The 26,081-nt window shown below is 42.8% G+C and overlaps 1 protein-coding gene across 2 annotated transcripts in view; it reads left to right on the top strand.

Moving 5' to 3' along the window:
* Positions 1–25,021, top strand: part of LOC115165822 (disks large-associated protein 4) — a 123,400-nt gene extending 98,379 nt beyond the window's left edge. For both annotated transcript variants that reach the window (XM_029719231.1, XM_029719230.1), the window contains exons 6-11: positions 14,036–14,478; positions 14,603–14,694; positions 19,838–20,277; positions 21,484–21,575; positions 21,871–22,014; positions 22,225–25,021. In XM_029719231.1, the coding sequence (XP_029575091.1) occupies positions 14,036–14,478; positions 14,603–14,694; positions 19,838–20,277; positions 21,484–21,575; positions 21,871–22,014; positions 22,225–22,443 (1,430 nt within the window). In that variant the 3' untranslated portion in view covers positions 22,444–25,021. The remainder of the gene's footprint in view (positions 1–14,035; positions 14,479–14,602; positions 14,695–19,837; positions 20,278–21,483; positions 21,576–21,870; positions 22,015–22,224) is intronic.
* The last annotated feature ends 1,060 nt before the right edge of the window (positions 25,022–26,081 follow it).

Below are 26,081 nucleotides of genomic sequence, written 5' to 3'. Positions count from 1 at the left end.
TTTTTGTAGACCATTATGAATATTAAAAAGTGTCAATCTGAACATTAGACCTGTAGTTCATTCAAATACATGTATAATTTGACAGCAATTATTTTTGCAATATCATAGTTTTCAGCCAATCGAAGTAACATGTTCCATTCCATCGAACATATTTTGCACTCTTGCGCGTTTGTCTTTTCTTACAAGCACTGATTTCGCTGATAACTGCTGAGGAAAGTTTTACTTGCAAATCACTGCGGTCATGGCTAGAAGGGATCCAGGTTTTGTCAAATTTACATCAGATGAAAGTTTTTGTAACAGTTTAGGAGAATTACCGTAGCAGGTTAGGGACATTGTTAGGAAAATGCTTAGGGTTAACTAAAATGCAAAACAATTCAATTTTTGACGTTAATTTGACAAAAGCTGGATCCCTTCTAGCCATGACCAATTACTGCTCTGAATAAGTCCAAAACGTAAATATAGAGGCGGGAACGTACACGACCAAGCCGGGGAAATCGTAGACACGAAAAACAGACATAGATATTATCCAATGGCCATTAAGAAACCCGTTGTCGTGGACAAAAAAGGCGGGGAAACATGACGCCATTTGTTGACTGGAGATTTAAACCAATCCTGTTCGTCTATGGTGAGATTGATGACCATCTACATCCAATGGTGTTGTAGTGTGTGCCAGTCTGCAAAAGGTGGACTCCAATCCCTTACTTCAAGGGCGTGTCCCTTTTGATTCCTTTCTTCAAGGAACGTTGTGTGAACAGTTAGAAATAGCACAGTAGCGTATGCCTCTGTCTATTAAAACAACCTCGAATGAATTTACAGAAAATACGGATTTATTGACTCGCATTTATCAAAGTAAGCTTAAATATTTTATAATGTACTCGTGTCTGAACTGAGATTTGGATCGATTGGTATTGACCGTCGTTAGCGACGAACGCTAGCTAACTACCCTGTCTAACGTGGATGAGAGGAATCGCCCTGGTTCTGGGATCCACGTACTGTAGGTAACGTTAGCTAGCGATGTTACACTAGGTTAGGGAGCTAAATCTCCACGACTCGTACAAATGTTTTCTTCATTCCACTGCTAGTATTCATTTTTTTGTCGTGGTAATCAGTTAACTATCGTTATTAGCAGGTGACCGTTTGTAGCGAATAACGTTATACAATCAATCCAGCACCCGATAATGTCTTTGATGTAGCTAATGTTAGCTAGATCAGGGTTTCCAAAACTCGGTCCTGCCCCCACTTCACGCTGGTGCACATTATTTTTTTTTTTGTCCTAGCGCTAGACAGCTGATTCAAATAGCCAACTCATCATCAAGCTTTGATTATTTTAATCGGCTGTGTAGTGGTAGGGCAAAAACCCAAACGTGCCCTCAGGACCGAGTTAGGGAAACCCTGAGCTACGTTAGATAGCTAATGTTAGCGATGACTGACAGCAACCGTCTTGTTAACGAGCTAACGTTACTGTAGCTAGCTACCAGCACCCCATCATTGCAAGCAGAGTGGATAGTTAGTTGGCTAGTAGCGCTGTCAACCACAAGTTGAATTACCAAATTAGAAATGCAGCTAAAACTAGTTAGATGGCTGACAGTTCCTGTCTAACGTTATTTAGGTAACGTTAATGTTTGTTACCAAGTAGCTACGTTCCCATTTTTGGTGAGTTTGGAGAGAGACTGGTAAACTTAAATTACTAGTTTCGGGTCAGACATTTTTACCCCAGTAATTTTTCCAGTTTCGAACTCACCAAATTGTGACCATGATATTGATGATCATATGATCTAGCTAGTAATATCCAGCTAACGTTAGATCCCGTGGCTGCATCATCCAGTCAAGTTAGCTAAAAAGCTTGTTTATCCTCCTACCATCTTGTTTATTCTGCAGTTTTAAGTTACATCATAAGAGATGTGTGTGGTTGCTAAGTAGTAAGACCTAAGTAGTAAGACTTCACCCTTGCCAAGGATCTACCTCCTTGCCAAATGTTTTAATGCATGCATTTGTTTGTTTTTACTGCTATGGTGAAAAAGAAGGTGGATAGTTGGCGATTTGTGAGCCAACCAGAAATGAATCAAGTATGGATTGTAAACTAGACTTCTTCAAAACAAACTGTTATGGTTAGAAGTCAACCGATTATGATTTTTCAACGCCAATACTGATTATTGGAGGACCAAAAAAAGCTATTTTTATATATATATTTGTAATAATGACAATTACAACAATACTGAATTAACACTTATTTTAACTTAATATAATACATGAATAAAATCAATTTAGTCTCAAATAAATAATGAAACATGTTCAATTTGGTTTAAATAATGCAAAAACAAAGTGTTGGAGAAGAAAGTAAAAGTGCATTATGTGCCATGTAAAAAAAGCTAACTTTTAAGTTCCTTGCTCAGAACATGAGAACATATGAAAGCTGGTGGTTCCTTTTAACATGAGTCTTCAATATTCCCAGGTAAGAAGTTTTAGCTTGTAGTTATTATAGGACTATTTCTCTCTATACCATTTGTATTTCATACACCTTTGACTATTGGATGTTCTAATAGGTACTTTAGTATTGCCAGCCTAATCTCGGGAGTTGATAGGCTTGAAGTCATAAACAGCGCAATGCTTGAAGCACAGCGAAGAGCTGCTGGCAAATGCAGGAAAGTGCTGTTTGAATGAATGCTTACGAGCATGCTGCTGCCTACCACCGCTCAGTCTGCTCTATCAAAGCATAGACTTAATTATAATATAATAACACACAGAAATATGAGCCTTAGGTCATTAATATGGTCAAATCCGGAAACTATCATTTCGAAAACAAAACGTTTATTCTTTCAGTGAAATACGGAACCGTTCCGTATTTTATCTAACGGGTGGCATCCCTAAGTCTAAATATTGCTGTTACATTGCACAACCTTCAATGTTATGTCATAAATATGTACAATTCTGGCAAATTAATTACGGTCTTTGTTAGGAAGAAATGGACTTCACACAGTTCGCGACGAGCCAGGCGGCCCAAACTGCTGCATATACCCTGACTGCTTGCACGGAACGCAAGAGAAGTGACAATTTCCCTAGTTATAAGAAATTCATGTTAGCAGGCAATATTAACTAAATATGCAGGTTTAAAAATATATACTTGTGTATTGATTTTAAGAAAGGCATTGATGTTTATGGTTAGGTACACATTGGTGCAACGACAGTGCTTTTTTTCGCGAATGCGGTTGTTAAATCACCCGTTTGGTGAAGTAGGCTGTGATTCAATTATAAATTAACAGGCACTGCAGGACAAGCTAGATAAACTAGTAATATCATCAACCATGTGTAGTTAACTAGTGATTTATGTTAAGATTGATTGTTTTTTATAAATAAGTTTAATGCTAGCTAGCACCTTACCTTGGCTACTTGCTGCACTCGCATAACAGCTAGTCTCCTCGTGGAGTGCAATGTAATCGGCCATAATCGGTGACCAAAAATGCCGATTACCGATTGTTATCAAAACTTGAAATCGGCCCTAATTAATCGGTCGACCTCTAGTTATGGTGCATTTTCATGACTCTTCCTCAGATGTCACTTGTCCAGCAACTATTTCAAGAGGAATCCCATGTTTCTTTTTATTTTATTGCATTTTGTCTCTGAAGGCCATTTATTGTCTGGTTTCTGAGTATACAATCAATAATTTAACAGCTTCCGGACAATGTGCTAATTTAAGTGCTTTGCAGTTAAACAGCTGGACCTTTTATGAGAGGCTTGAATCTGTGCTCTGTATACCAGGGACCATGGTAGCACCCCTGACTTTGTTTAGCTTGAAGTTGTTGTAGGGCTGGGATCAGATGGCCATTCATTCAAAGGCTTCAGATAACACATGGTCAGCACATGAATAAACAGACATTGAGTCACATGCTCTGGCAATGCATACAGTCTGGCTGTACACACACTCATTGATGAGGTCATTGGTGAGTCAGTGGGAGTAGTCACTATAGTTACATGACTATTTTCAAACAGACATTCTGAAGGGATGAGTAGTAAAATGACTGTGCTACAGAGAAATGATGCAACCCCTCAGTCTGCAAGTCCTTGGTTTGGCAGAATCTGAATCCTGTCGTATTCAAGTGACCAATCTGTAAGAATTGGGTCACAAGGAGGATCTCTTGCATCCATGGTGTCATAGTTCAATCTCAACAGCTCCGTCTTTGTAATCTTGACAATGTAATACCGCTCATGTAGCTGGTCGCGACACACACAGCCGTACAAATGAGGGTCGCCCAATCCTACAATATGTGTTAAACACAAGATTAAAAGGGGTTAGAGGAAGTGTGTTTGTGTGAGACATTCTGTCTGGTGTTGTCTTGCTGTAGTAGGCTGGTACCACACCGCTCCAGTCCCACCCGAGCCCTCCTCTTGACACCTGACAGGACTGATTCCGGGTATTTACATCAGCTAATTAGGCTTTCCACCAAGCTGGCACCAATCCCCACAGGGCACAGGGTGGTCTGGAAACTCCACAGGACGTCATTAGCGTTTTAAGACCTTCCTGGAGTAACACCACTGTGACTGACTGGACGGACCACTTCAAGCAGCCCCCAACACTTGTGCTGTAAGAGAGTAGAACTAGCTTGTTATAAACCTGTTTTTGTGGGGCGGGTGTCTTGAATCTGCAGATTTTTACTAAGTATTTTTCCAGTTAAGTGATTTGACTGGTTACTTAGTTTGTGGACAGCTGTTTCCAGTCTGTTTCCAGAGGCTGTAGCTTGTTGTTGCACTCATCATAAACTACAATTACCATTGGTGTTTATATTCTAACCACTCTCTTTGTAAACCATTGCTGTATTGTGTTTTTTGTCTTCCTGTTGGTGTGTTCTTGGGCTGTCCAGTCTGCCTGCCTCTCTCTCAGTAGCACTACTCACCATTAGCCCTGTCCAGCCTGTCTACATTTTTGTTTCTCACCAGTCCTGTCTATCCCCTCTGGTCTTGGACCACCAGCCTAGTTCTCCAGCAGCCTGTCACCTTGCTACACAGTCACTATAATGCTGTTAATCTGGGGCTGATCCAACCCTTTGCCGTGTGCAGATTAGGAGCACTTAGACACTCACAGGAGCACCTATTAAAAGTAGGGCTGTGACTGTCATGGAATTTTGGATGACTGATAAGGTCGGCCAAATGGGCATCGTTGTACCATTTACAACAGAAAAATAATCATTCAAATAATCATTTTTAAGGTGCACATTTTCTCTTCTCCTAACTGCATGTGCTGCTGAAGCAGAAGTCTCCTTTGCTACAACACCTTTCTTGGTTCAGCAAGGAGCAACATAGTGTCATCATGTTGTAGATAGGGCTGGGAATGGATGGGGACCTCACAATACAATATCACTGCACTTAGGTGCTGATACAATAGGTATTGCAATTTGATGTTTAGAACATCCACAACATGGCCAAAAGTATATGGACTCCTGCTTGTCAATCATCTCATCTCCTAAATCATGGGCGTTACTATGAAGTTAGCCCTCCCCCCTCTTTGCTACTATAACATCCTCTAGTCTTCTGGTAAGGCTTTCCACTAGATGTTGGAACATTGCTGTGGGGACTTGCTTTCATTCAGCCACGATCATTTGTGAGGTCGGCACTAATGTTGGGCGATTAGGCCTGGCTCGCAATCAGTGTTCCAATTCACCCCAAAGGTGTTCGATGGGGTTGAGGTCAGGACTCTGTGCTGGCCAGTCAAGTTCTTACACACCGATCTTGACAAACCATTTCTGTATGGACCTCGCTTTGTGCACAGGGGCATTGTTATGCTGAAACAGGAAAGGGCCTTCCCTGAACTGTTTTCTCAAAGTTGGAAGTACAGAATCGTCTAGCATGTCATTGTATGCTGTAGCGTTAAGATTTCCCTTCACTGGAGCTAAAGGGCCTAGCCCGAATCATGAAAAACAGCCCCAGACCATTATACCTCCTTCGCCAAACTATACAGTTGGAACTGTGCATTTGGGCAGGTAGCGTTCTCCTGGCATCCGCCAAACCCAGATTTGTCAGAGACATAATGACGCCGACGGACAGGGCTGCTGTACTTTTAGCTCTTAGGAAACTTGGCAGTATTTTGTTTTTATGTGTTATTTCTTACATTAGTAGCCCAGCATTTTTTTGTTTTGTTATTACATACAGCCGGGAAGAACTTTTGGACTGATTCCAGAGGCTGTTCCAAAACATTGCCTGTGGGAAAGAGGTACTTGGAGTGGACTTTGTCTGATTTAGGAGGCGCACACACACCACCCACCGCTTCCGAGTATATTACTCGCTAATGTTCAGTCTCTGGATAATAAAGTTGCCGAGCTCAGGGTGAAGATTTCCTTCCAGAGAGACATCGGGATTGTAAACATACTCTGTTTCACAGAAACACGGCTCTCGGGGATATACTGTCTGAGTCCGTTAAGCCCTCCAGGACAGCTACAGCACCCGATGTCACAGGAAGGCCAAAAATATCATCAAGGACAACAACCACCCGAGCCACTGCCTGTTCACCCCGCTATCATCCAGAAGGCGAGGTCAGTACAGGTGCATCAAAGCTGGGGCCGAGAGACTGAAAAACAGCTATCTCAAGGCCATCACTGTTGAACAGCCATCACTAGCACATTAGAGGCTGCTGCCCTATATACATAGACTTGAAATCACTGGCCACTTTTATAATGGAACGCTAGTCACTTTAATGTTTACATATTTTGCATTACTCATCCCATATTTATATACTTATTCTATTATACTGTATCTTAGTCTATGCCGCTCTGACGTTGCTCGTTCAAATATTTATATATTCTTAGTTCCTTTACTTTAGATTGTGTGTATTGTTAGATATTACTGCGCTGTTGGAGCTAGAAACACAATCATTTCGCTACACCCACAATAACATCTGCTAAACACGTGTATGTGACAAATAAAATTGGATTAGATTTGACTTCCAGATTGTGAAACATGATTCATCACTCCAGAGAGCGCGTTTTCACCACTCGAGCCGACGCTTGGCATTGCGCATGGTGATCTTAGGCTTTTGTGCGGCTGCTCGGTCACGAAAAAAAACATTTAATGAAGCTCCCGACGAACAGTTCTTGTGTTGACGTTGCTTCCAGTGGCAGTTTGAAACTCAAATCAGCTGTTATTTGTCACGTGCCGAATAAAACAGGTGTAGATCTTACTGCTTACTTACAAGCCCTTAACCAACAATGCAGTTCAAGAAATAGAGTTAAGAAAATATTTGCTAACTAAACAAAAAAACGTAATAAAAAGTAACACAATAAAATAACAAAGTTATATACAAGGGGTACTGGTACCGAGTCAATGTGCTGGGGTACAGGTAGGTCGAGGTAATTTGTACATGTAGGTAGGGGTAAAGTGTGTATGCATAGATAATAAACAGTGAGTAGCAGCTTTGTAAAAACAAAGGGTGGGTGACAATGTAAATAGTCCGGGTGCCCGTTTTTATTAATTGTTCAGCAGTCTTATGGCTTGGTGGTAGAATCTGTTTTTATTATCCTTTTGAACCTAGACTTGGTGCTCCGGTACCGCTTTCAGCGGGGAAGCAGAGAGAACAGTCTATGACTTGGGTGACAGGAGTCTTCGACAATTTATTTGGCCTTCCTCTGACACCGCCTGGTATGGAGGTCCTGGGTGGCATGAAGCTTGGCCCCAGTGATGTACTGGGCCGTACATACTACCCTCTCTAGCGCCTTACAGTTGGATGCCGAGCAGTTGCCTTACCAGGCGGTGATGCAACCGGTCAGGATGCTCTCAATGCTGTAGAACCTTCTTTTGAGGATCTGGGGACCCATGCCACATCTTTTCAGTCTCCTGAGGGGGAATAGGTTTTGTCATGCCCTCTTCACGACTGTCTTGGTGTGTTTGGACCATGATAGTTTGTTGGTGATGTGGACACCAAGAAACTTGAAGCTCTCACTCAACCTGCTCTACTACAGCCCCGTCGATGTTAATGGGGGCCTGTTCGGCCCTCCTTTTTCTGGTCCAGAGGATCTTAGTTTTACATTAACTAAGATATTTGATGCATTATTTCTAAGTGGAAAAAATGTGCATGAAAAACGAGTCGTCTCGTTGAATGACAATACTTTATTGAAGAATCCCTACTTTTTACCAATCACCGACCAAGGGGCGTAGACTTCGGGTTGCCTGGAGAAATATTTTTTTGTGGCCGAACAGCTGAAAAAACCCTTACCAAAGGCCAAAAGAAAAAAACTGCACGATGTTGTCGAATATGCACAAACTCTTACGAAATGTTTAGGCTGGGAAGCATGCGGATGCTTTTAGTGCAGACAGGAAGAGATGCAGGAAGCAGCTCTGGAGTCATCAGACCAAGGTCCCATTCAGTGGGGTGCAACACCATACAGGTTCAGAGAATGATGTTTCTTTTTTTTCTATTTGCAGTGTTTAGAATTGATTGTGCCCGCCAGGTTGAGAAACAGCCAAATCAGCACCATGTCTCATCTGCCCACTGAGGCTAGTTTGCTTAATTAACACTCATCTCAACTGGTAGGATGAGGGTTTCACAAAAATAAGACCAACAGTAATTAAACCATGTTAAATCCCACTGCAATCTCAGACTGATGTCCCAAGATGGCAGAGAACTTATTATTTTTTTAATCTATGGTTACGAACAGAGTGTGTATTATATTGACAAGATAGTGACTGGTCTAACAATGGATTTACATGTCCTCAGATGTAAAGCAGGTGGGAGGAGGCGAGATCAGGTGGGACCATTCTAACCAATGTGAGAGCAGATACTCGTGTGAACAGGCCATCGAGAGGGATGGATAAAGGACTCATCTTTTTATCTGTGCCATTATAGCGTCTGTGACAGCATGGGCAGTGCCGTTGAGGCAATCTCCATTTTAAAAGTAGTACATTTTCTTCTTCATTGGCTGATTGCTCCCAACTCATAAGAATTCCCACCCAGTTGACTATTTTAAAATGGTGGAAGGCCTCATGGGCAACGTCCATGCTATAACAGGTTATATTCATGATGAGTCCTCAACAGGCACAACTCCGATAGTCATTTTTGGTTTTATTTGCGAAAAGCCTTGTGCGTCCACCTATTGCATTCGTAACAACCTAACCATTAAGAAACTTCTATTCAATGAAATAAGCCTCACGTAGCAAATTAGCAATTATACTGAACAAAAATAAACGCAACATTCAACAATTTCACTGATTTACTGTTCATATAAGGAAATCAGTCAATTCATTAGTCCCCAATCTATGGATTTCGCGTGACTGGGCAGGTGCGCAGCCATGGGTGGGCTCGACAGCCAGGCCCAGCCAATCAGAATATGTTTTCTCCCACAAATGGGCCCTATTGAAGACGCAAATACTCCTTAATTTCATCAGCTGTCCGGGTGGCTGGTCTCGGATGATGAAGAAGCCAGATGTGGAGCTTCTGGGCTGATGTGGTCTGCGGTTGTGAGGCCAGTTGGAAGTATTGCTAAATTCTCTAAAATGATGTTGGAGGTGGCTTATGGTAGAGAAATTAATATTCAATTCTCCAGCAGCAGCTCTTGTGGACACACCTGCAGTCAGTATGCCAATTGCACGCTCCCTCAATTTGACATCTCTGGCATGGTGTTGTGACAACTGCACATTTTAGGGTGGCCTTTTATTTCAAATCAAAGTTTTTCTCACGTGCGCCGAATACAACAGGTGTAGACTTCACAGTGAAATGCTTACTTACAGGCTCTAACGAATAGTGAAAAAAAAGGTGTTAGGTGAACAATAGGTAGGTAAAGAAATAAAACAACAGTAAAAAGACATGCTATATACAGTAGCAAGGCTATAAAAGTAGCGAGGCTACATACAGACACCGGTTAGTCAGGCTGATTGAGGTAGTATGTACATGTAGATATGGTTAAAGTGACTATGCATATATGATGAACAGAATAGCAGTAGCGTAAAAGAGGGGTTGGTGCACCTGTATAATGATGATGCTGTAAAGGTTGTCGAGAGTTAATTTTTTTTACCCCTCTGGTTGCACATTTAACATGCTGGTAGAAATTAGTTAAAACGGATTTGAGTTTCTTATGGCCATATACAGCTCATTGACTGCAGTCTTAGTGGCAGCATCTGTTTGTGGTGGTATGTAGACAGCTACGAAAAATACAGAAACTCTTTTGGTAAATAGTGTGGTTTACAGCTTATCACGAGAGACTCTACCTCAGGCGAGCAAAACGGCAAGACTTCCTTAGATCTTGTGCACCAGCTGTTGTTTACCAATATACATAGACCGTCACCCCGTGTCTTACCAGAGGCTGCTGTTCTATCCTGCCGAAAAGCATAAAACTCGCCAGCTGTATGTTATTCATGTTGTCGTTCAGTCACAATTCGGTGAAACATAAGATGTTACAGTTTTTAATGTCCCGTTGGTAGGATATAGGTGATCGTAATTTCTGTTTATGTATTTTTTTATTAGCGATTGATTGTACGTTGGCTAATAGGACTGAAGGTAAAGGTAGATTACCCACTCGGTGACGGATCCTTACAAGGCACCCAGATCTTCGTCCACGATACCTCCGTCTCTTTCTCCTGCAAATGGCGGGGATGAGGGCCTTGTCGGGCGTCTGAAGTAACTCCTTCCTGCCTGACTCGTTGAAGATAAAGTATTCCTCCATTATGGGGTGAGTAATCGCTGTCCTGATATCTAGAAGCAATTTTCGGTCATGAAACATTTATATACAAAATAACTTACAAATAACGCCAAAAAACATGCACAATATTACAGTTGGTTACGGGGATCGTAAAACGGCAGCCATCTCCTTCGGCGCCATTCTTCAGTGCATCATGGACTGCTCCCCATCAGTTATAATCAACAATAGATTGTAAAACTACTTTGTTTCTGATCAAAGTCCAGTTCTGTAATCCACTCATGCCTCATGTGCATTAACATATCCTAGGCCAGACTGGTTTTGCATTGAATGCAAAGTAGAGGTGTGATTCACAGACTCATTCACTAGCAATACTCATGTTATCAGATATCCAAGTGCTCAGTGTTTTCTGATGTTTGTCCCTTCTGATGCCAGCCCTGGATATGTTATGCCGTCTATGAGACCAGTGGGTGGGTAGTAGGGTTGGCACTGCCCCACTGGAGCAGAGGTTCCAGACAGCTTAGTTAATCTACCCCATAATCACCTCTGGGCAGTCAGCCCATGGTGAAGGGCAGAGCAAGCATGGTTCAGTAATACAAATCACAGCAGGACTGGACAGAGCCTTTCTGCCAAAGTATGAATAATAGGTAGTTCTACAGCGTTGGTGCTTAAAAACAGCACTTCTTCTGTCATTGGTGTTACTGATGGATTATGGCCCTTTCTGTCATTTGTTTGGTGAGGGAGTAGGCTGTCTGGACTGTGTACACATGTTTGTGTGGTACACTAGCGAATGCGTACCAGCCCCGTAGACATGGGGATCAAGAAGCTTGTAGTACTAAGAAGAATGTGACAACACTGAACACGCCACATTAATTAACTCGTCGAACTCTTGTGTGTCTATGCTGGGCATTTGAGGAATGGGTCCCGTTCTCGGGGAATAAAGGTGTCCTTTTGTCTTCGGCTGGCGCCGGGCCCAGAGCTGAGGCGGTTGCTGCTGTTAGAGCAACGTGTGAGACAGCGCTTCTCTCTGTGGCCACTGGATTCCACAGGCCTGTATGTGTGCGTTGGTGACATTCGAATGTGAAATGAAATGGAGCAGCCTGTCATTTGTTGATGACAGAGCTCATGTCTACACTTCCCTGTCGCTATAAACAAAGGATATTGAAGGATGTTTGGTCACACTAACATTAACCTATATAGGCCAGGCGTTGCCCTTTTTATACCGGTGAATCAACTGCGAAATGGACTTAGACAAACCCATGTAGACAAACCATGTCCTTGTAGTAAAGTATGTAGGTTATTCCCTACAGTTTCCAGTAATAGTGCTATAAACCTTTTTTTTCATTCAGCCTGTGACTGTGTGTTTAGTCATGTGTGGGAGTATACTTGGCGCCCATGTGACTTTGTGAATGTTGGAACTGGACCAGACCAGTGTAATTTTCCTTTCCTCTCCCATTTTCCCAGGCAGCCCTGTCAGTCCTCTCTCTTTCCAGGATGTCTTGATCCCACCCAGCCACACGGCCAGCTGTTTAAATTAGTGATGGGGGGGATCGATACGGTTACATATCGGGATATTATTTTTGACGATCGATCGTTTTAACAATGTCGGCATATTATTTTTGCCCTAGTTTTTTTTAACCTGACCAAAAGGGCAGTATTTTTCTTTCACAGCTTGTCTCCATCTTTTAAATAGGGAGCCAATTTGTTTTCAGCACTTTAATTTCCATGACCGATCAACTCGTTCTCATGGCTCTCGTCCCTCTTCAGTGGACACATGGTGAGCAATATGTTTGGGACATTGAATCGCGGTAAAATCACAGTATCAAATCACAATACATATTGAATCGCAATACGTATTGAATCGGCACATAACTATCGGGTCCCTGGCAATTCCCAGCCCTGGTTTAAACGGCAACTTATTTCTTACAAAAGGGCAAGCCTCTCCTTTAGTTTGCATGTTTATATCTAGCAGCAGCATATGCCCTGCCTGACCCAGTTTATGGGTTCTCTTTTGAGTTGTATTATGGTAATTACCTCTCTGTTTCACTCAGTAACCCTCCAATCAGTCACTGATGACAAGAACAGGGGCCAGGTCCACCCTCAAGCACTAGGCTAGAGTGAAATCCCCTGCTCTTGAGTCAGACCTATTATTTATCTTGCTGGTAATTCCCTCTTTGACTCCTCTTGGAAATGTTTGCAGTAAGATCAGCCTGGGGAGTGTCATGATTGTTTGTCAGTGTGTTATTGGTATCGCCAGGGGAAATGAGGAGGCTTATTCAGGGTTTTTCTGGATCAAAAAGGGGCTTAGGTGGTGGGTTTGGCAGGGAGCGTGGTACATTTTACATTTTAGTCATTTAACAGACGCCCTTATCCAGAGCGACTTACAGTAGTGAATGCATACATTTCATACATTATTTTTCTGTGCTGGCCCCCCGTGGGAATCAAACCCACAACCCTGGTGTTGCAAACACCATGCTCTACCAACTGAGCTACAGGGAGCTCAGTGGTAATGGGCACAGTTGAATTTGAGAATTCTAGAGGCCCCCCCACAACTTTTCCTGCATTCAGCCAAGATACATTTTTGCAGTTTTAAAGTTACATCCGTGCAATTCTACACATTTTGCCATGAGCTGATAGAAAATGTAGCAGTTCTAGAGCAAATTCCCAGAAATTCTACATTCTGCCATGGAGCTCAGAGAATTTTGCAGTTTTAAAGATAATTTCCTGAAGTTCTATCCATTTTGCCATGGCTAATGCTGTGTTCTTTTGCTGAAACTGAATATCAAAATCAATACTGGTAAATTCATTGTCTAGGGAATTTTATATTCCCCTGACTGTCTAGCTTTTGTTTTGGTGATTGTTAGTTCTCAAAGACTTTATATTTTTTTTCTAAAATAATATATTTTCTACATGCTTTATCTGGTTTTAGTCATTTATGTTTACACTGAAAGTGTTTTTCAGGTTTTTTTTGTACAGAAGAATGTATGCTATTCATTCAACAACACAATCAATCTATCTGTGCAGTTTATCAGGAGTCAATGATCAATGGTTCCCTGAACTATCCTGCTGCTACTTCCATAATGAAGAATAGTGCATTTCCATTGGACACAGAATGTGTCAGTAGGCACTACTAGGCAGGTAAGGGACTCCCATAGGGACAGACTGACTGATGTCAATGGAACTGAAACAGCAGGTTTACAGGAAACATGGAGGTATGTGTGTGTTAGGCATGGGAAAATATGTTTCGGAAAATTTTTATTGTATTTTTTAAGTTACTTTAGAGCAGGCTGTCTTTGATCTGCCCTGTTCTTTTACAACTCAATTTAGCATGTTGTGGTGGTTCAGTTGGCACTACTTTAATTCACTTCCTGCTTTGTCCTGGTTCAGGTTTCATCTAATGGCACTTCCTTCCTCTTTCCCAGCACTCCCTAGGTGTGTAAGCAGCTCCTGTAAGAAGGGCCCACCACCGGTACCTCCGCGCACCACCTCCAAGCCCTACATCTCTGTGACGGTGCAGAGCAGCACAGAGTCGGCCCAGGACACATACCTGGACCAACAGGACCACCGCAGCGAGGCCAACAGCCAATCAGGACGCAGCAACTCCTCCGATAGCCTCTGCAGCCTGCGTACAGGCAGCCTGGCCAAGGGCTCTCAACCCCGGGCCCTAGCCCCCGTCACTGCCCCTGTCCCTGCCCCAAGGGACTCCCACCCACTTCCCTCCTTCAGCACCACCACAAGTACTGGCACCCAGGTTGAGCCCCAGAATGACACTCTAAACCCAGGCCCCAGCCTCACTCCAGACCAGTCCCTAACCCTTCCAGAGCCTGTTCCCACAAAGAGGAAGCTCTCGTCTATCGGCATCCAGGTGAGCCCAGGAATCAATTTTCGAAATTGACTGTTAGTTCAGCTTTAATGTCTGTGATGCACTGTAATCTGTTGGGAGGATGCTTAGAATGACTGGCTAATTTGTTGTAATGGTTGACTCATAGGTGGACTGCGTTCAGCCAATCCAGAGAGAGGTTCAACCACCCCCCTCGACCAAGTTCCAGTCTATTGGAGTGCAGGTGGAGAACGGCAGGCCGTAAGTCAATTCCTTATCAACACAAGATAATCTCAATCAGCTGATCACTCAATCAGCCACTTGCGTAATAGTCATTTATCATTTTCTAGGGATGTAATGATTCACCTATACGCATTGGTCCCGATTCAAATGTTTAAGATGCAAGTGCAGCGGTCCACAGACACCAAACCAATGCAAATGAAGCATGCTAAGCATGCATCGGTCAGAAAACCCGATTTCCAACATTACGAATCGCTGGTTCACTAAAATGTTTTGCTCATATTACGTTCTTTCTACCTTCTGAAAATACCTCACATTTCTGGTGACAACTGATGTGTCCTCTGTTAGTGTTGAACTGCATGTAACTGTTGACAGTCATTGATCATCAAGTCATTTTGCATGCTGAACAACCCCAGACAATATCAGTAGTCTAGTCAAACTGCGCACTGTGCCCTGTTTCACCCGCTGTCCGACGCGAAATAGGCTGCCTTTTCCTGATATTGCACATCTACGTGGCACCTTCATCGTTCAAATGCTAAAATGCCTTGTATGATACAGTATTAAGCTTTAATAGTTGTGACAACCTGTGTAATTTGCTAGGTTATTGTTATCTAGGCACTGTTTTACCGGAATAAAAATAAGCTACTGGAGACCTGGGGTTGGAACCGACTCAGGGAACAGAACTGAAAACAAGAACATAATGACATTTTTCCAGAAACAGAACCAGGAACGAAAGTGATCTATACTGTTCCGGAACAGAACTGTTATTTTAAAAGCATGGGAACTGTGGATTTTTTTTTTCCAGTTCCACAAAAAAATCACGAATTGCCCATCTCTCACTCAGAAATGTATTCCAGTGTCTGCCTTCCAGCAGAAAATCTGTGTGTGGGTTACCTGCCCCTTCCCTTTCCGAAGCATAGTCTACTGACTTTACAAGCGTGATTCAGAAGTTGGGGAGATTTTTAATTGGAGAATAATTTATTCACTTTTTTTAATGCTAAGGATACTGTAATTATCAGGTTTCACATCGGATTTATTAATTACAAAAAGGCAAGACGTGTTTTTATTTGAATTCTGGTGCCACTCAGCTAGCTCACTAACAAGCTTGTGTCTGCAAACTATCATCTGGCTATACCTGCTGAGCGGAGCTTACGATATAGATTTTATTTTGATCACGTTACATTTCATTTTTTTGCAATCAGTGTATATGGTCATTTTTAGATTTACAGGGTAAAGTTGATAATTTCATAACGAGGCACACTGCATGGTCAGAGCGAGAGGAGAAGATATTTACGTAACAGTTTTTAAGATGATGGGGGGGGGGATGAAATCCAAAGTTGTTCTATATATTAATTGGCTATGTCATAGCTAAATTGTAAATCAATAAATATTGATATGTTACTAGCTAGTGCTGAGCGATTAACCAACATTTCGGTTATTTTCGTTTTTTTAAACAACGTCTGTTCAATTATTTGAATTCCGTTCGTTTTCACATTGCACAGTTTCTCTAGAGATTAATTAGCTTGAACTGTGCAATTTTAGTAGGGAGTTATAGGTTCCGATAGGCCTATATTCTACATAGTTTAGCACATACAACCTGGTGATTAACTACAATGACCATAATCCATTGCGCATCTACTTGTCCGGTCTTTCTTTTATGCCTGCTGCGGAAGAGACAAGAATGAACATGAGGGGATATAGAGAGCAGCTGTTGCTTCATGAGGTAACTCTACCTGAAAATACATTATCTAAGTGATTGATAGTTGGTATTCGGCAGTCCATAAAAGTATGCTGTATTTACTTTGAAGAACTACAAAATACTTATTTTGTCAGACCGAATAGGCAGCAGATCTGTAGAGATGAGATGATAACTTGGAATGAAATGATAGTCATCAAATAAACAAATGTAATATACACAACAATTGAAATATTTTATTAAAGGAATGTGAATAAATGATGGTTAATAAGTGATAAGCAGTACCATCGTGGGACTTTTATTAATTGTTTTATTCTGTTACAGCATTCAACCCAAATGATTGCCATTTCTTTCTTTTTTTTATAATTGAACCGAAACCAAACCAATCAATGTTAAAAAAAACAAAAAACAAGTTTAACCTTTATTTAATCAGGCAAGTCAGTTAAGAACAAATTCTTATTTATAATGGCGGCCTACACCGGCCAAACCCGGACGACACTGGGCCAATTGTGCACCGCCCTATGGGACTCCCAATCACAGCCGGTTGTGATACAGTCTGGATTCAAACCAGGGTGTCTGTAGTGACGCCTCTAGCACTGTGATGCAGTGCCTTAGACCGCTGCGCCACTCGGGAGCCCAAAGGCACTAATCGCTCAGCACTATTACTAACTCAAACACATAATCTGCAGAAATTACAAGTTAATTAGTGGGTGCTGGTGATATCAGAACCAAAGTGGGGAGAGAGAAAACATGGGCAACATTGCCCCCCCCAATCTGATAGTAGTGGAGTGGTAGATGCTTAGTCTCAATTATGGCTCAGATCAGGTGCCTACATAGTACATACATCATTTTATACACACACACACACACGAGGGCCGGGATGTTACCAGTATCGCGATACTCGTTACTGTTGTGGCAAGGAAACAAAACATGAAGAGGATATAACTTCTTTAGGAAAACAGCCTTAATGTTGGAAACTAACATCATTGTTTCCAAGCTATATCACACAATATTTTACATACAGTAGGTTCTTAAAGGACTGACTAGTAAGGGCCGCTTCGTGTTTTCATTTTTGCCGTGGAAAGAATATTGAGATACTGGTATCGTCACAGCCCTAACACTCACACACACAAGTCAGCACAGACAGATCCAGCTCAGACAGATCCAGCTCAGACAGATCCAGCTCATGAGCTCCATCAGCAGCACATTTGAATTTTGGATGGAAAATGAATGCGTTTATATAACAGATCGTATTGCACCGAAACGCATCGATTCGTTCTCTAATCAAACCAAATCATTTTGGTGAGTGAGAGACAGAATAACAACAAAAAATCCAGAAAAACGCATGTCACAAATGTTATAAAATGATTTGCATTTTAATGAGGGAAATAAGTATTTGACGCCTCTGCAAAACATGACTTAGTACTTGGTGGCAAAACCCTTGTTGGCAATCACAGAGGTTAGACGTTTCTTGTAGTTGGCCACCAGGTTTGCACACATCTCAGGAGGGATTTTGTCCCACTCCTCTTTGCAGATCTTCTCCAAGTCATTAAGGTTTTGAGGCTGACGTTTGGCAACTCGAACCTTCAGCTCCCTCCACAGATTTTCTATGGGATTAAGGTCTGGAGACTGGCTAGGCCACTCCAGAACCTTAATGTGCTTCTTCTTGAGCCAGTCCTTTGTTGCCTTGGCCGTGTGTTTTGGGTCATTGTCATGCTGGAATACCCATCCACGACCCATTTTCAATGCCCTGGCTGAGGGAAGGAGGTTCTCACCCAAGATTTGACGGTACATGGCCCCGTCCATCATCCCTTTGATGCGGTGAAGTTGTCCTGTCCCCTTAGCAGAAAAACACCCCCAAAGCATAATGTTTCCACCTCCATGTTTGACGGTGGAAATGGTGTTCTTGGGGTCATAGGCAGCATTCTTCCTCCTCCAAACACGGCGAGTTGAGTTGGTGCCAAAGAGCTCCATTTTGGTCTCATCTGACCATAACACTTTCACCAGTTGTCCTCTGAGTCATTCAGATGTTCATTGGCAAACTTCAGACGGGCATGTATATGTGCTTCCTTGAGCAGGGGGACCTTGCGGGCGCTGCAGGATTTCAGTCCTTCGTGGCGTAGTGTGTTACCAATTGTTTTCTTGGTGACTATGGTCCCAGCTGCCTTGAGATCATTGACAAGATCCTCGTGTAGTTCTGGACTGATTCCTCACTGTTCTCATGATCAATGCAACTCCACGAGGTGAGATCTTGCATGGAGGCCCAGGCCGAGGTTGATTGACAGTTATTTTGTGTTTCTTCCATTTGCGAATAATCGCAATAATAATAATGTTGTCACCTTCTCACCAAGCTGCTTGGCGATGGTTTTGTAGCCCATTCCAGCCTTGTGTATGTCTACAATCTTGTCCCTGACATCCTTGGAGAGCTCTTTGGTCTTGGCCATGGTGGAGAGTTTGGAATCTGATTGATTGCTTCTGTGGACAGGTATCTTTTTTACAGGTAACAAGCTGTGGTTAGGAGCACTGCCTTTAAGAGTGTGCTCCTAATCTCAGCTCGTTACCTGTATAAAAGACACCTGGGAGCCAGAAATCTTTCTGATTTGAGAGGGGGTCAAATACTTATTTCCCTCATTTAAAATGCAAATCAATTTATAACATTTCTGACATGCGTTTTTCTGGGTATTTTTGTTGTTATTCTGTCTCTCACTGTTCAAATAAACCTACCATTAAAATTATAGACTGATCCTTTCTTTGTCAGTGGGCAAATGTACAAAATCAGCAGGGGATCAAATACTTTTTTCCCCACTGTACCAAGGTCACTCAGCAGTCACTCTGAGCTAGCGCTGGTAGCAGTACAGTGTTAGTGTAGCGTCTCTGTCTCTCTCTCGGTCTGTCTGATTGGTGGCCTTTCTCTTGTTTTGGCTACAGTGGAGGAGGCAGAGTGCTGTGAAGAACTGGCCATTTAAATAGCCTAGTACAGAGTAATTCTCCCTAATCACATTGGTTGGACTGTATTGCCCACTTCGTCTGTTCTCCCTATCACTGAACGCTGTAATCTTGTCCTTTCTCTCCCCCTCACTCTCTCGATTCATCTTTCTCTCTCTTTCCTGCATGCTTACTCAGTCACCCTCTCATCATGCCGTCTCTGCTTTTACTGCAGAGGCAAAGAGAAAGGCAATGTGCTTTCAGCACTCATGTCCTTGATCTATCAGTCAAACTCCACTTCATAACGATGGCTTTCTGTATGCCTGTCGTTGGGAGAGGAAGTCTGATCTAGCACTAATGGCTGAATACAAACTGTCCTTGGTCTATTTATTAACAAAGTGTGTTCCAGTAATCTCTGGACCACATTAGTCAGAGATTGGGGCAGTGATTTGTGGTCGTCAGGCCCCAAGGTCAACCTTATTACATCCACAGTAAATGATCTCCGAACTGCACCAATACTAATTTGTGTGTGTGTCCGTCCAGACTCAGCCGGGCCAGCAGCATGGCCTCCAGACAGAACGCGGAGACAGAGCCTCAGGACTCGCAACAAGACTCCCATCCCTCAGAAAACAACAGTAGAGCCAACTGCAACAGCCAGCTGGTAGATCCCGCCCCCGCTGCCTCCAACGGTGAGGATAGCGCGATAACATGGCATCCTCCCAAACATGCCCCAGTCCCGGCCAGAGTGTCTGCCTCCCCCCCAGAGAGATTGGACCCGGCCCTGGACCCCTCCTCCCTGCCCCCTCCAGACCCCAGCTTGGAGAGTGGCAGTGTCCAGGGAGATGCAGCCCAGCCCGGCACGCCCACCTGCCTCCGGGATGGCAACTGGTTCCTCAAACTACTACAGGCTGAGACGGCACGTATGGAGGGCTGGTGTCAACAGATGGAGCAGGAGACCAAAGACAAGGACATCTCAGAGGAGGGTAAGACACAGTACACCATACTCACTCTAACCAGCTAAATGTATACAAGACTGTAGACTATACTCATTCTGATAGGCATACAGAGGTTTTTCAGAGAGTAAGAGACAGTCTATCATACTCACTCTAAACAGGAGACCTCTATACATCTCCTATCAGTGAATACCTTGTCAGTTCTATGACATGTGGAATTGGTATTGAGATGATGTCCTCATCCCTGAAGCCCTAAGACAATACACAGTCCATATCAGCTCCTGTCTGTTGTTTAATGCTAATAGTTAACGGCTAACGCTGCTCATTACCTCCTTCAGTCTAATGGCACTACTGTAGACGGACTCTTTGATCCTCCAAGATCTGGCTCAGGCAGGCAGGTAGATAATCTACTTCTGTGTCAGGCAGGTGGATAGTATACCCCTGTGTCAGGCAGGTGGATAATATACCCCTGCGTCGGGCAGGTGGATAATATACCCCTGTGTCAGGCAGGTGGATAATATACCCCTGCGTCGGGCAGGTGGATAATATACCCCTGTGTCAGGCAGGTGGATAATATACCCCTGCGTCGGGCAGGTGGATAATATACCCCTGCGTCGGGCAGGTGGATAATATACCCCTGCGTCGGGCAGGTGGATAATATACCCCTGCGTCGGGCAGGTGGATAATATACCCCTGCGTCGGGCAGGTGGATAATAATACCCCTGCGTCGGGCAGGTGGATAATAATACCCCTGCGTCGGGCAGGTGGATAATAATACCCCTGCGTCGGGCAGGTGGATAATAATACCCCTGCGTCGGGCAGGTGGATAATAATACCCCTGCGTCGGGCAGGTGGATAATAAACCTCTGCATTGCAGTTATTGAATGTGTAATGAACAGGATTGACTCCCACATCAGGTTATTCCACAGCAGACCTGTATTGTATGATCTTACTCATGCAAATGTTAATACTGAAATAAAAGTGTATAAAAAGTCATTTTTATAACTTTTGGGGGAAAAAAGGTTAGTAATTTATTCTATGGATGAAGTGTGTCACCAGCAATGTAAATTATATGCTGTAATGAAAATGGTAATTAAGGACAAAGGTCAGAAATGCCACAACCATACAATTTTAAGGGCATTTTATATTGGCATTAAAAAATATTGCGCTCTGTGCCCATTTACAGAACCTGCATGTTGTTGTGATGGCTGACTGGCTGTTGTTTTCTGTGTGTAGTGATGGGGACGGTCCGCAGTGCAGTGGGCAGTGCCCAGCTCCTCATAGCCCAGAAGTTCCAGCAGTTCAGAGGACTCTGTGATGAGAACCTGGTGAGTAGTACTAACCCTACAAACGCCCTCTTCCTCTGGCACATTTCAATGCACCTTTTTCAGTCTCAGCAGGTTAAGTTGGTTTAGAGCGCCCCCTGGTGTCAAAATACATGCATACTTCTAAGCAATGAGGCAACACACATCCATCTCTGTAACGGATGGCTAATATTGATGTTAAATGTGAATTTTCACTGTTTCACTTCCTGAAAGTGAGCCATGGCTGGAAAGGACTGAATGTCAGTGTGTCTAGACAAGCCAACTAGCACTGTCCTTCCTGTCACATCCTGTCTATTAGAATGTGAATGCCAACCCTCGGCCCACAGCCCAGGATCTGGCGGGGTTCTGGGACCTCCTGCAGCTCTCTGTAGAGGACATCAGTGTCAAATTTGACGAGCTCTGGCAACTCAAGGCCAACAACTGGCAGCTGCCAGAGAAGAAGGTATTGGACTCACCACATATCACCTTGATAGATCCTGATTACTTATTACTATTATTATCATCCAAGCAGCTTTCTATTTAATAAAACAAAAGACACTTTACGCACAAACACATCCTAGATATTCTTAATGGGTTTGCGTCCAACAATTCCCATATGTCTCTCCATCCTAATCTCTTTCTCTTCATCCTAATATCTCTGTCTCATCCTCAGGTGGAGAGGAAGGTTGTTCCCCCCTCTGTGCCAAAGAAGACGTCCAAGCTGACCCCTGGGAAGGACCGGAGCGTGGACTCTGTGGTGGACAAGCAGCGGCAGGAGGCCAGAAAACGCCTGATGGCGGCCAAACGCGCGGCGTCGGTACGACAGAACTCTGCCACGGAAAGCTCAGACAGCATTGAGATTTACGTCCCCGAGGCCCAGACACGCCTCTGAGAACAGACCGCCACCGGCACTCTGCTCCCCCATGAAGGAACAGCCTCTCTCACACACATATACACTCACTCACACACACACACTGCTCCCCATGAAGGAACAGCCTCTCGCCCACATATACACTCTAGCTAACACACACACTGCTCCCCATGAAGGAACAGCCTCACACCCAGGGGTACAGAGCCCGAACCCCTAATGGCAGCGCAGCATACAATCAGAGTAGAACCCAGGAGAGCACAGGCATGCTAAAAATACAGAACAATGCAAAACCACTTCCTTCCTGGCTGCCATGGAGATGGAGACCTCAACAGACATTTAATACTATTGTTATTACTATTAATATTATAATTATTATTATCTCCTCCTGAAATACATCAAGACTGTGTTAAATGTGCATCTTGGATAAAAGGAAATCCTTATTCCTTGTCAGCTGAAGAATCTTGGTATCCCAGAAGTTTACTCTCTTCTCACCCCCTCATTTCTTCTGAGTCTGCGAGCTGGGCTGGTCCAGGCAGCCTCTCTCGTTTACCACACACACTCAGGATACACACAGGTGTACTCATTCACTGTCCACACAGTCTTCCTATTTTCTCTTTGTATTAGGCTGCCACTCCATTGGTTGTGGACGATACGCTTTACTCTGTATGGAATCTATATGAGATGGTGTTGTCGTGTACTAAGGAAGACCGTAGCATTCCATCTATCTCAAACTGGTTACCATAATAGTTTTGTAAATGTTCTTTACCAGATTGTTTGTTAGACAAGGTCCAGTGTTCAGTACTAAGGTAGTTTTTCTATAGACCAAGTACATGTACTGTCATGATGATATTCGCACATGATGCAATCATTCTCTCTCTCTCTCATAAACACGCACTATGCTGTCTGTCAGTGTCTGTGCAGACTCATGTTTTATGTCTTCTATGCCCTTTTGAGGGAAGAAGAGAGATTACCAGGGCCAGCTGATGTGCGCTAAGGTAGGAATGTAATATGCATTGAAAATAACTTGATAACTGCACCTTTCACGCCACCTGTTTACCAGGTTACTTTACCCATATTTGTTGCAGGGGACCATGAGGTATTGTGCACCACTTAATTACAACATTCCCTGTTTCCTACTCAACCTCCAGTACATTTCAATCAGAAAGTGGAATCAACTATAAGCTCTCCTTTTTTCCTGATTACCTAGACTGGTTTATTTTCAGCGGCGTTGGCCAGAGCTCTGCCAGTGGTTTTGGGAGACAACTCGTATAAGCAATAAGTAAAATGGGATGTTTGACCTAGCAATGTAAAAATGATTCTGATGCCCCGTCAAAAAGCAACAACCCCTAGCCCCTAAACTTTCAGTGTTCTCAGATCTGAAGTGATAGGTGAAAGTCAAACAATATGTGATGAGTCTACCTTGTCTTACAATGTTCCATGAGGAGCTCAACTATTCTTCTTCCTCCTGTCTAATGCTTAGGCTATAAGCTGTTTTCTCCAGGTGAGCCCGCAGTCACTTAACAAGCCAACAGTCGAACAAATCATAACAGCGCTTTGGTCATCATACACCATTAATAACCACTACTTCATTGGTCAAAGCCTTAACACCAACTGTCAAATTAATAATTATCCAAAAGAATGACAACATAGCATTTCTTAGTTTATAATGTATGCTATGTATCACTTATCTGTGCATTGAAAAGGTCTAAGAATCAAAATGTTTCAGACTATACTCAAGATGAATTAATGTACTCTTATTATGGTGTCTGGCTGTCAGTTTGACGTCTTATTCCTGTGTACAGACAGAGGCACATTGGAGATATTTTTTTTTAAACATTTTGTATGAGACATTTTCTGTGACTGGTTTGAATTGACCATGCAGTCAGCCAAAAACCACTAGACTGTTTTGACCTGTGCCACAGGTTATATTGGTCTTTTTCTGGATTTGGAGAGAATTGATGGTGCTGTATAGGATTGTACTGAGATGGTGTGGAGTTTGAATGCCTTCTTAGAGAAACATGTCAGCATCACTGAAAAAGAGGTGTATTCACACTATCACACTACAGCATACATGTGTATATGAGCTTTCAGCTTTGCATTTCTCGTAACATGAGTCATTTTTCTCATGAATTGCCATGTTCCACTCATTCGCTGAATTCCAAATCAACCCTCTAGCCTAGGCACTCCTGTTAGATCTGAAATGATTGGATCGGTATGGAGAAATTCCACCCAGTCTGTCAGAAGCAAAGAACCTCTGATCAGAAGGCAAAGTGCCGCGATTACGTTATTGCACAAAGCTATGCGAGGGATTGATTTGGAATTTTGAAAAAAAGATCTGCAATTTCAGGATCTCAATGCAACTTGTCCCCTTGAAGAGGTGGCTCTCCTCCTAAATGGCTAACACCTGTGCCACAACAAGGCTGCCCTCAAAGTGCTCGTGTGATCCAGTCAGTTTTGTATTTTTAGCTCATAATGTAGAACTGGGAAAGCAGCTGATGCAGGAGCACCAGTATGTTAATTATTGTTTATTTGTAATACATCAAATATGGATGTGTACATTTCATTGTCCAAAGAAATCATTAAACATCCCTTTGTTACATCTCCTTGTCACCACCATTATTATACTCATTGCTATATGTAATATTAGCTGAGATGTTAATATTACAGATAAAATCGCTGTCTTCAATGATATTTAGTTGTATGTTAGCTCATGTTTTGTTCTCTCTCTTTTGAATGGCCTTCCTCATAGCTCAGAACAAGAGTCATGCAAAGATCCTACTGAGATCATAGTACCAATCACAATTTGTTGTCTGTCTGGGGATGGAGACTAGTCGGTAGTCTGTCTCATGTCATTCAGGGTTGGTGAATTGGTCTCAGATTTCATGTTCTCTTCAATCATACAGTCAGAAGTGTTAAAGACTGGTCTCTGCATGGCACTGGTATAGCATAAAATCTAGAACCTAGACCAGAACATTGTTTCCTTCAGGAGCCTGGAAGAATGGAACCTTTTTTATTCCCCCACTACTTCAAGAGAAAATGGCCTGATCAGGGATATTCAGGCAGTTTGTATACAGTATGTTTTGTGTTATAAAGGGCTATAATGGGCATATGAAGGGGCAACCCCTGATGTCATATACCCTGTTGAGACAGTGACTTTGGACAATGCAAAACACTTCAGCCATCTGGCTTGGATTTTTTGGAACTAATGGTCTGGATTGTATCAATAATGTCAAAAACATTTTGCCACGCATCACTTTCAGGGTAATGATGGGGCTAAATAAATTCCCTGAAGAACTTTTCTATGGTAGTAGAAAATCTCACTTACCTGACTGTAGATATACCTCCTTAGACTTGTCACTGGTGATCACACCATCCCCATTGACCAACTCCTCTTTGAGAGATGCAAATAGTGAAACATGCATAAACAAATTAGACAGGGGGCCATTTAGAAACTACTGGTCATTATTTTACAAATCAAGCACATATTCTACTGGTTGTTCATATGTTATGGTATACTAGTTATTTTGAAAGAATAAAGAATTGTAATTACCAGTAAAATGTCCTATTAAATTTCAGTGTGTGAATACAGTTGAGTAAGCAAAACAATGTACAGTAACTAAATAAATAGCGAAACGTATCATACCGCTACCCCTACTGGA

Source organism: Salmo trutta, chromosome 28, assembly GCF_901001165.1.
Source record: "Salmo trutta chromosome 28, fSalTru1.1, whole genome shotgun sequence".
Lineage (NCBI taxonomy): Eukaryota > Metazoa > Chordata > Actinopteri > Salmoniformes > Salmonidae > Salmo > Salmo trutta.
The sequence above is the reverse complement of the archived record's forward strand: the minus strand, read 5'-3'. Positions and strand labels throughout refer to the sequence as shown.